General features: G+C 35.1%; 3 protein-coding genes across 3 annotated transcripts; 1 reads left to right on the top strand and 2 right to left on the bottom strand.

Moving 5' to 3' along the window:
* Window positions 1-3,715: 3,715 nt before the first annotated feature.
* PHYBLDRAFT_175440 (hypothetical protein) lies at window positions 3,716-4,200 on the bottom strand (the record flags this gene model as incomplete). The annotated part of the gene is made up of 3 exons (XM_018437485.1): window positions 3,716-3,806; window positions 3,872-4,024; window positions 4,109-4,200. 3 exons carry the CDS (start codon window positions 4,198-4,200, stop codon window positions 3,716-3,718), a joined length of 336 nt encoding a protein of 111 aa, XP_018284184.1.
* A 402-nt stretch (window positions 4,201-4,602) lies between these two features.
* Window positions 4,603-7,933, top strand: PHYBLDRAFT_80494 (hypothetical protein; the record flags this gene model as incomplete). The annotated part of the gene is made up of 2 exons (XM_018443587.1): window positions 4,603-4,677; window positions 5,437-7,933. 2 exons carry the CDS (start codon window positions 4,603-4,605, stop codon window positions 7,501-7,503), a joined length of 2,142 nt encoding a protein of 713 aa, XP_018284183.1. The 3' UTR covers window positions 7,504-7,933.
* Window positions 7,934-8,092: 159 nt separating this feature from the next.
* On the bottom strand, window positions 8,093-10,715 carry PHYBLDRAFT_80493 (hypothetical protein). The gene is made up of 7 exons (XM_018443586.1): window positions 10,439-10,715; window positions 9,638-10,364; window positions 9,411-9,470; window positions 9,208-9,293; window positions 9,064-9,124; window positions 8,868-8,947; window positions 8,093-8,785 (listed from the first exon to the last, which is right to left on the bottom strand). The coding sequence occupies exons 1-7, from the start codon at window positions 10,682-10,684 to the stop codon at window positions 8,162-8,164; spliced, it is 1,884 nt and encodes a 627-aa protein (XP_018284182.1). The 5' UTR covers window positions 10,685-10,715; the 3' UTR covers window positions 8,093-8,161.
* Between the last annotated feature and the right edge of the window lie 749 nt (window positions 10,716-11,464).

Raw genomic sequence — 11,464 nt, 5'->3', positions numbered from 1 at the left:
GTAATGGCCTAAAATGGAATATAACTACTACAGGTATCAAGAACAGGGAGTATACACTCACTTCTTCTATTCAAATACAATTTACAGACTAACAAGGGTTATTGTTACTCAGCGGAACAACACTTACTTTACGATCTCAAACGTCTATCTACCTGATATAAATATACTAGATATATCACGGGTAATATTCATAAAACCACATAGAAATCCCGGCTTTAAGCTCAATATTCGCCTTCTTTCTACGCGATGAATACAAAAAAAAATGAGATTGTTAGCAGTTGAAATGATTTCCGTAGTATCGTATCGAGGAAAATGATGTTCATCAACAGTTTGTGCTTGTCAGAATCTCATGATTCAATTTTAACTCCATTTACATGCAGACATTTTGTTACTTGGTGCGCCAGCTTGTCAACAGCAGAAAAGTGACAAAGGATGCTAACATAACACCAAATATTATGCAAGTTTCTTGAATCTCTATAGGTTGTCGATTACAAATGCTGAATAGAATTAAACGTTATACAAGTGGGCAGTGATAATCGTGAAGGTCTTGACGAACCTTGTTCCGAATGTAATGTATTCTATCAAAAGTATCAAAAGAACCGACTATGGATTATGTTGGATAATAATGTATAAAAGGGACTAAAAGTATACCTGATAGCTATCATTGGTTAATCAATTAGATATATGGAACAACAATAGATAACAAGATAAAAGAAAGGTAGGGAAAAAGAACAATTTGGCCAGGGTACAATTAACAATATCAGATAGAAACAGAGAATGGAAACGTAATGAATCATTACTTGTTATAATTAATGATATTCTGGTTTTTACAGTGCTTTATTTTAAGCCTAAAGAATAAATGATGTAGAGGGACAGGAATATCTGATAAAGACCAGAAAACAAACAGCAGTCATCAGAAAGAGTAACAATAATAGTTCAGTCAATGTAATGTAAACAGCTTGTTTCTTTGAGAGGTAGTCATAGGTAAAATGTCTGAATAAAATTTCTGGTTTGGAAACTAGTATCTCTTGGTCTAGAATCGATTCTCGTTTGGTTCACAAAAGGTAAGTAGATTGTGTATATTTTAGATTCTGATTCGTCTAAAGAATTTCCTGATTTGGCACAATATCAAGTCGAAACACTGTGATTTACCTTGTTCTATAACTTGGCGGTTGCATTTCGGTATGAAATTACATAGAATCAAGTATATGTCTTTGCTTCTGAAAAGTATGCATGCATGGATGCATAGTAATGATGTATTCTTTCATTCTTCCTCTTTTATTCTCAAATTATCGTCTTATTTCCCGAAAGCAGAGATTAAATCCAAATTCCTGGACTGTATAAATATATGTATGTATTTATTCTTCAGGGCTTTATTTATTATTATTTTTTTCAAACGCAAACCAAAACCCAAACGAGGATTTCAATTGGTAATTAAAGGAATTATATCTATTATTTTTAAATTTTTAAGAAAATAATGTAATTCATTGGATGTTTGATTTCATTATTAAATTATGGATTATATTTTGTCTACAATCTATGATCAGGATTACAATTATTCTGTTGTATGGTGTTAATAAACATAGGGCCTTTAGAATGTTCAATATTCTCTTGAAATTCATGTGCATATGTAGATAAGTAATATTGGAATGTCTACCTTTTGTACTTGATTTTTGTTTTTTTTGATAACCAGTCATTGTGGTTATTATGCCAAACATCCTCCACCCCCTGTTTGATAAAGTTATAGGCAGCTTTCTGAAAAGTAATGCCAGACCAAGATGTTGCAAATTTTATATGTATTGTTTTTTAAAGTATATATTTTGTAGATATCATATGTTAATGTCTGTATGTTGCGAGTATGTGTCTATTTATTGCTAGATGCCATTTTCTGGGGGGGTTTTTTTTTTGGTTTTTTGGTTTTTTGGTATGTATATGCATATAAAAGAAAACACAAATGCAATGTAGATATCTCGACAAAATTTATCTCTGCCAAGCTTAAATTTAGCAAAGAATAGATGGATATATAATATATAGAACCCGATGCTAAATGCAATATTAATGGTAGTCCTAATAAAGAGATATGATGATAATGATGATGATATTGGGTTGTACATGGTATATAATATCTCTAATATATATATGTATGTATGTAGTATAACAGGTATAGGTACAGGCATTGGTACAGGCATTGGTACAGGCATTGGTACAATAGATACTGGTATTAAACATTTGGTATTGACATTAGTATTTTATGGTCATTTTCAAAAAAAAAAAAAAAAAAAAAAGTATGAATTTTGGCCATGACTATTAATTAATTAATTGATTATATATATATATTAATGCTTTTGAAGGTGTGAGGAAATGGAAGGGTGAGGAAGAGACCTGATTGTTCTGGCTTGATTTAAATTATGTGATGTATCTAGGATACAAATAGAGTATAAGGGATTTTGTGCCCTGTACAAAGTAGATTCAATAATTATCCACCCCATCTGTAATACAAATAATATAAAATATAAAATAAAAAGAGGTGAATTGAGTAGGTAGGTAGGTAGGTAGGTGGATTAATGTATAGATTGTATCATTTGTACAATTAAGAAAATTACAAGGTAGTTTAAACCTGGTAACCTTCTATTTCTTTGTTTCTTTTCTCAAAATATAGTCGTCATTTTACCCCAGATATTCAGGATGGTTTGACAAGAATGAATACCCCGCAAACACACAAGAAAAATAAAAAAAAAATTCAGCTATAAACAAAATCTTCCGAATAGAGTAGATAATTGACGTCTAGTACGACTCTTAATTTTATTAAGTTTATTATATTCAACCAGTGAAATATTAAAACAAGCTTTTAGGTCGATTTAGATGTATAGTGATTTGAAGATGATTATACTTATATAATTATATAATTGGTTGGTTGAATAGATATATTTGTGTGTGTATGGGAGTGAAGCTTACAAGTGGTTGGGGTAAAATACATATATATATATATATATAAAGAGAGGGAAAATGTTCTTTAAAAGTAAATAAATTGATGATAGAAATAAAGGAAAAAAAAAAAAAGGCAATAGTGTAAGGCTATTGGTTTGACTGTATATAGGTTTGGTGCAAAAGAGAGAAATTGTATGAATTGTTACACTCTACAAGAATAACACATTCCAGTCCTACATACTTCTTTTGGGGTTTTTGTTTTTTTTTTGTCTTACTACCTTCTCTGTTGATCGTAAATAATAAATTTTCTTTTAATTGTATAGTCACAAGCTATCATCCAAATAGAAACAAAGAAATAGATGGAGGTAGACAGCGACTGATATTTTTTTTTGAATTAGGCTTTTTGTTTCAAAGTAAGAATATCTTATCTCTCATTCTTTATATTGACTGAGCATCTCTATTGGTCATATCACACCTTCCAATTCTAATTCTAATTATTTATATTATTTGACCATCATCTTTAACTATTACATTTTGTTTTAATGATGAAATGATGAAACAAATATTTAGCACACTAAAATTGTAACAACAACAAACATTACCCGCTCTTTCCGATATTTGGTATTTCACTTTCTGGTTTAATATGGACATCCCGGTTATTCAATACACATAGAGTATAAATGTTTCCAGCCACTTTTATCCTTTTGTGTCGCCCTCTCTTTTGGCCTTTTTGTTACTTTACACTTTCAAAGCCTCAAAGACTGATTTATCATTGTGGTTACTGTTATCAATCATCTTGTAATATTGGCGCAGGATATTTTTGCAACACAACAAGTGTTTCGGCAGGATATTTGTTTCCAAGATGTTGCTTCATATTCCTTTACGATCCAAAATATTTATATACAATAAATTCTAATTGTTTTTTTATATACATAAAACTTACTGTAATCTTCCAAACACACTCTCGAGATCCCCTTTGATTTCCTTGAGTAGTTTGGCATGAGATTCAAAGTGTTTGTTGACATCTTGGTAGCGTGCCTTGCTAAAGTCATTGAATGCACAAAGACTTTGTTGAGTTGATTTGTAGATTGCCAATCTAAAATAAAATAAAAACAATTTTGTTTTAATTGTGAATTCCATCAATCTATAATCCACATCTTCTTCTTCTTCTTCTTCTTACGCTTCTTCTTGTTCTTTAAGCATTCGTTGATTGTCAGTCTCATTTGTCATCTGAAGTAGATGATCAGCTATTGGATTAATATTGTTGCTCATCTAATTTGTTTATTAAATAGTCATAAGAGGGTGAGTGTCAAGGGTTCAAAATTAATACAAAATGATAAGAAAATTAACCAAATAAAGAAAAGAAAAATTTTAGTAGATATATATATATATATATTCCATGTCATTTCATTTGACATTAAGTAATTCATAGTAAATATATAATTAGATATATATAAAAGAAGGAGATTTTTGGGGGGAGAAAGAAGAAAGGAGACAGATTTTTTTTGGGGGAGGGACAGAATTGCTTCTTATTATTAATAATAATATAATTTGATTAGAATTTATGAATAACAAATACGAAACAAAAAGAAGTGTTTGATTTGTTTGAAGTTCTGCAGTACAAAATATAGGTTTATTTGGTTTGCTATTGTTGTTTGATTTGGCTGCTAAATGATGTGTAAACTGTCTAGTTGTGTGACTTTGCTGTTTGAAGACGAGAGGGTTGACTGGACAGACTGGATAAGGAAAGTATATTTCCATCTCTCTCTCTTTTTGTATATAGTTTCTCACATATAAATATAAATATAGATATAGATACAATGTACAATGTACATTCATATCTTGTATTGTCCAAATATGTAAATTTTCTTTTATATATTTTATATAAAATATTACAATACTACATGTAACATCCACATCAATCTCCCCACCTTCCCTATACTCTCTCTACCACTTGTAACCTTCTTCTTCTCCCCCCAGAAAGAAAGAAAAAAAACAAAAAAAAAAAAAGGAAATGTAGCTATATCTATATTTATATAAATTTTGTGTATTCAAAATAAATAAATCTTGATCTCAACCCCCCCGTTTATTTTATTTTATTTATGTATAAAAATCTCATTCAAAACCCTCTATTTCTAATTCTCTTTTCTGTTTCTTTCTTTCTCTCTTTCTTTCATTCACTTTTATCATTTATATAAAAACATACATACATACATTTTGTATATCTATATACCTTGTCTGTCTATTTACCTAAAAGCACATACGTCAGCACATCGACACACCATCCATTTATATACATACACCTATAGATACATACAAAAAAGTAATTATTAATTCATTTTATATTAATATCACTCACTCGTTAATTAAATCTAATCTCTTTGTCTCTGCCTTTGTCTATATCACTTTTTTTTTTGTATCACCGCCACTACAACCCCACTGCTATGCTATCATCACCATCATCACCATCATCACCTTTATCACCTTTATCAAAAAAAAAATATATAGAAAATCATGAAAGGATTTTTACTCGCTATTCTCGGCTTATTCTTGGGATGGATTCAATTTTGGATCCACTGCTGTGTTCACATTGCAGCCGCAATCACTGCCGTTATCCACATCTCATCCGCTCTCAATAGAAAACGGAGAAATACCGACTACACCTCACTATCATCAGAATCATCTTCATCCTCGGCTGTCTCACAGAATAATAGCCGTCGCCAGAGATCTTTTCAACAATCGCAGCTCAGCACACAACTATTACTAAAACAACAGCAGAAACAAAAGATGTACCGAACCCAACAGAACCAGCCTGAGGCCAAAAAAAGGCCATCTTATGTTCAGCGGCTACCCAACGAGGTTCTGATGGTTGTGTTTGAAATGGTCGGCACCGGTGGTCGCAAAGCCGATCTTTTGAACTGCACCCTAGTCAGCAAACTCTGGCACGATTTAGTCACACCTGTACTCTGGAGAGCCCCCATCCCCACACAGCCAATTTGCTGGCTATCCTCCCCATCCACACTTGCATTATTATCTGCTTCATCTTCATCTTCTTCATCTTCTTCATCAACCTCATCATCATATTCTTTTTATTCTTCTAATTCCACTTTATCACCACCATCATCATCTTCTTCTTCTTCTTCTTCTTGTTTTTCAAATTCCAATGGTCTGCGGTCCAACAAATGGCATACGTCCCATCCACAAAAGGAAGAACAAAAGCCTTACCAGACCTATAGTAAAACCAGTAGCCCAGATATGGAGGTAAAGGATGTTCATAGGGTTTCGACCGGCTTTCCAATCCACCTGCCAAAGTACGGACATGCAATCCGCAACCTGACCCTTTCGTCGCCGGCTCTTCACATCACAGACTGCTCGGTCAGACACATCCTCAAATACTGCCCCAACCTTGTCTCGCTCCAGCTGGCCAACTGCAGACACATCACAAACGACAGCCTCCGCAGCCTCAGCCGGGCCCAATGCGCTCCTCATCTCCGGGTCCTCAACCTTCAGAACTGTGTCCAAGTCTCGGACACCGGCCTGACTTACCTTGCAGCCGAGTGCAGTTCGCTCGAGATAATCCAATTGGGTGGCTGTGTCCGCATCTCGCACCAAGGTGTCACACACCTCGTCAAGGCGTCTAGTCGCACTCTTAGGCGCCTTTGTCTGAGTGATTGTGGCCGCGTGACAGGTGTGACGATACACCAGATTGCCAAACTGTGTCGCACACGTCTTGAATGGCTCGACATTGCCCGCATTGGTGCCGTACAGCACGCTGATCTCGCTGCCCTGGTCAGCTATTGTCCAAATCTCACCCGCCTGAACCTCGCCAGGCCAAAATCGATGCTACTCCGCCAACTCCAGCAACATCGACAGGAACAAAGACGTCTACAACATCAGCAATATCGGTCAAGCCAACAGACACAGACACAGACACAAAACGATGACGATTATATGTTGCCTTTATTAGAGTCCCAGGTCAACCCTCTGGATGAACTCATCGACATGTTACGTAGATACAATGTCCAGCCTGCGATTTCATCCCTGTTTGCGCACAACCAGAGATTCGAACAGCAGTACCAGCAGCTAGCCAAACTAGACGATGTTTCGGATGCTTCCCTCGAACTGATCATCACACAGCTACCCCGCCTAGCCCACCTTGACCTTTCCCACTGGACCTGTCTCACAGATGGTGCCATCTGTGTCCTGGCCAAGCATGGACTAGCACTGACCCACCTCAATCTGTCGGGTTGCAAAAACATCACCTATCGCGTGTTTGGATACCTTTCTAGTCTATGTCATCGCAACGAGAAATTGACCAACATCACACTTGGTGAATTTGTGCCCCTTCATGAACCACCACCACTTGCTCCTACCAATCCATCCACAGCTAATACATCACCAGCTAATACATCACCAGCATTGGCAGCATTAGCAGCAGCAGTAGCAACAACACAAGCAAGAAGAAGAGTAAGAAGACCAGCTACCGGTACTACTATTAGTACCACTACTATCAGTACTACTAGTACAACAGCAACAACAACAATAAGAGGAACTGGTTCTTCTTCTTCTATATAAATCATCTTGGCGACAATTATAAAGAATGATCTTTTATATACATACATATATTTCTATTCAAAAAAAAAAATTATTATTATTATTATTATTATTATTATTATTATTACTTGTTAATGTTAGTTTATTTGTTCTTGTTCTTTATTTTTATTGTTCTCTTTTGTTGTTATACTACTATTCCTCTTACTATTACTATTATTATTTATAATATATTTATACTCTTTCATTCATCCTTTACAAACCCAAAAAAAAACCTTAAAAAAAAAAAGCCCAATTCTTTTACGTTCTTGTATATATATACATACCCACTTACTTGCTTACTTTGTTGGTTAGTTAGTTAGTTTCATACATATTTATTTTATTATCTTAATATCCTGTACCATTTTCATTCTTTCATACTATTTCCAAAAATAAAAATAAAATATATATATATATATATTGTGTGTAATGGTCGTGAACGCAAGTTGGGTGAGACAGACAGACAGATAAAAGTACAAAAAAAAATTATATTTTTATTTTATTTTATTTTTTAAAAAAGAAAGTGAAAAGGAGATCGCCTCTGTTCTTCGGGGATACACGGCAATTTTTTTTTGTGTGTGTGAGTGTGAGAGTTTATTGAATAAAATAAAATAAAATAAAATAAAATAAAATAAAAATTTTGTTAATGTGATTGATTAAGAGAATGGTGCTTGTGTGTTACAATTGTACCAAAAGCATGGGCCAGATACCCAACCGCCTTTTCCAAATCTTTTTCTGTTTGGACAAGACTACTCTGAGCCACAAAAAGGTCTGGTCTGAGCACTACCATGGCAACCGCTGTCTCAACCGCCGTCTCCGTTGAGCCTGTGAATCTAATGATGGCCTTGTCTAACCCTACTCGTCTAGTAACACATTGTTCATCCCAGATACCTTCTACCCACCACTCTGCTTCTGCAAGTTCAGGGTCGCCTAGACTCTGGACAATGGGGTGACTATCTCGAGTGTGCCAAGCACTAGTCACAACAATAGGCCGTACTACTCTGGAGTATGGCTTCAGACTTTGCAGGAATTTTGTGGTCAGGCCAGAAGAAGAAGGTGTTTGCCATCCCTTGCAGGTGCTTACCCACAGCACAGTAAAGCGGGAATCTTTTGTTTTTCTAAGAATGTTGTGCAGACTAGCCCATACCAGTCTGTCCTCTATTGTGCGACGCCGGAGGGCACTAGTGTTCTTCATAAACTGGCCTGGCTTGATAAGATGAGGGTCGGCTAGTCCATGAAGAGGAGAGTCCAGAATAGACATCTTGATCTACCACAGTAACAACAATAAAGTAAGAGAGATTATATGTTATTCTTCTTATTTACCATTTTATTTATTTTTAGTTTCTTACCTGTTGTACTGTTTGGACCCCAAGATTTCTTATCTGCGGAATCGACATTGCAATCCTGATTAACCCATTACGAATAAATCCTATATAGACAATCATATATTTTTTTTATTTTTTTTAATTAATGTGAAAATCAAGGGTTTTTTTTTCTCTTTTCCTTTTTCTTTTTATTAAACTCAACTGATTAACCAATGGCTACTGAACACGAAACTAGTGCCCTGAGATGTAGACTTTATTATTGACTTTGCAATAGCTCGACGCTACAAATGAAATAATATACAAAATCATGTATTTACTTATTCTTTGCCCTTATTTTTATATATATTAGAATCATGTAATTTACCTCAATACTGTACGAATCCAATAAGAAATCCGGATCATTGGAATAATTGTTCAACACCAGTGAAAGCTTCCAAGCCAAATTATCAGCTTATTTTATACATTTATACATATATATATATATTAATAAATCAATAGATAGATAGATAGATAGATTTTGAATAATAATAATAATAATAATAATAATAATAATAATAGAGTACTAACCATCTTGAAGACCAATATTCATACCCTGTCCACCAAGCGGTGAATGACAGTGTGCCGCATCTATATTTGCGTTTTTTTGTTTGTTTGTTTGTTTGTTTGTTTTGTTTTTTGCGCATGTGCATACATATACATACATACAAAATAAAATAAAATAAAATAAAATAAAAGAAAGATCGCAATTATTATGATTACTATGATTATTACGATTATTATGATTATTTTTTTACCTCCTGCTAAAAACACTCTTTTGCGCCGATAATCATCGACGATTCTTTCATTGATTGCAAAAAAGGTCAGCCAGGCCGGATTGCTGGCATGTATGTCTAGATTGCCTAGCCTTCTGTCCATCGTTTCTTGCAATTGTTCAAGACTCAAGGCATCCTTGTTTTTTCTGTCTCTGTCTGTGGCTCTGGCTCGGATGCCGTGTGTGACCTGGTCAGTTTGACCATTCTCCAGTTTCTCGTATTTGCCCATGCTGACGATAACCCGAAAGTGGTGGTCTGGGTCAGGGTTCGGGTTGACTGGCTCAAAGGGCAAGAAGATCATTGCACCCTCGCCATCCAGAAAAGACGACAGCCGGTTCATCATCTCCTGGTCGACATGCCTGCCCTTGAGTGTCACGTCAGCCAGCGCCAGTCTGGTATCGACCGCAACCCCCTTAAAGTCCCAGTCAGACGCACAAAGTCGACGGACGGCCGAATGGGTTCCATCTGCACCGACCATATAGGATGCCCGGACAGTAACCAAACCTTCATTCTGTTCTTGTTCTTCTTGGGTGCTCAGGGTGGCTTCAATTCCTGAGTCTGTCTGGCTGTAGGCAGTCAGGGTTGTGGACCAATGAACCGGGTAGCCTTGAGACGCAAGTTTTGTCTCCAGAATCCGTTCCAATCTGACTTGAGGCAAGATATTCTGCTGCGGGAATGTAGTATCACCGCTTGCTTCTGCAGTTCCAAGCTGATTGGGTATCAAGTTATAATTTGATTTGATTTGATTTTTTACAAAAAAAAAGAAAAAAAAAAAAAACTTACTCGTTCACCACCAGAAAACACCTGGATTCCTCTGACAATTCTGGCTTCTTTCAAGACAGCTGCGTCTAGGCCAACCAGAGAAAACATTTCGAGGGTTCGGGATGTGATCAAGAGCGCACGGCTGTTTTCTGATGGTTCTGCAATCTTGTCAAACACATAGACAGAGTGGCCTTTGATAGCCATCAGATAACCAAAGAATAAGCCGACTGGTCCAGCCCCACATACAAGAACGTCCACAGTTATCATTGCTTTTTTTCTTTTTTCTTTTTAAAAAAAATAAAGGTCTAATGTCAATACCATTACTAATACTTGCTTCTTATATATAAATTAATTAATTAATCGGAAAGACCCGCTTGTAATGAATTTCAATAGATGAGTCAATCCAAATACTCGAAAACCGATAGCCAAAAAAGAAAAATTGAAGATTTATATAATTAGATATATAGCTTCTTACTTACCTAACAGGTCAGTTTGCTAGTAAAATACCCTCTTTTCAAAGTCAGGAGGAAGTATCTGTATATTGTTCTCTCTCTCTCTCGTTGTGTAATTAGCGTGTGTATATATCTTGAAAGTTTTTTTTTGGGGGGAGAACCTTTTTTTTTTATTGTATTTCATGACGCTAATTATCATGGCTATAAGGTGCTTGTATTCACACGCCATTAGATTATGTTACAGTTCAAATCGTGTACAAGCACACTACAGACACGCACTAACAAACACATAAACACAAACACAAATTATTGAACTGTTTCATTTAAAAAAAAAAAAAAAAAAAAAACGATCGATAAAGCGCATATTGATTAGTGTAGGTTGTACTGGACGGGTATAATATTGAGGCGCAAAAATACAAAGCTTAAATAATGAATACAGCTATGTATCTTCAAAACTAAATAAAGAAGAAAAAAAAACAGCTTCCCACGAAGCTTATAAGACTCTAAACACTTCTTTTTTTTTGTTTATATATATAAAAGAGAGAGAGCCTGGATTCAATTGATTAGAAAGTTGGAATTGAGTGAAATGGAGTCA

This window comes from Phycomyces blakesleeanus, assembly GCF_001638985.1.
Source record: "Phycomyces blakesleeanus NRRL 1555(-) unplaced genomic scaffold PHYBLscaffold_38, whole genome shotgun sequence".
Classification (NCBI taxonomy): domain Eukaryota; kingdom Fungi; phylum Mucoromycota; class Mucoromycetes; order Mucorales; family Phycomycetaceae; genus Phycomyces; species Phycomyces blakesleeanus.
Note: the sequence above shows the minus strand (reverse complement) of the source record. Positions and strands in the feature narration are given on the sequence as shown.

What these genes read in the sequence shown, in the direction of transcription:
- PHYBLDRAFT_80493 (XM_018443586.1), bottom strand. Translation starts at nt 10,684, where the DNA reads ATGATAACTGTGGACGTTCTTGTATGTGGGGCTGGACCAGTCGGCTTA. An exon ending in TGTTTTCTGGTGGTGAACGA is followed by an intron (nt 10,365 to 10,438) that starts GTAAGTTTTTTT and finishes ATACCCAATCAG; the next exon opens with CTTGGAACTGCAGAAGCAAG. An exon ending in GAATATTGGTCTTCAAGATG is followed by an intron (nt 9,294 to 9,410) that starts GTTAGTACTCTA and finishes GTATAAAATAAG; the next exon opens with CTGATAATTTGGCTTGGAAG.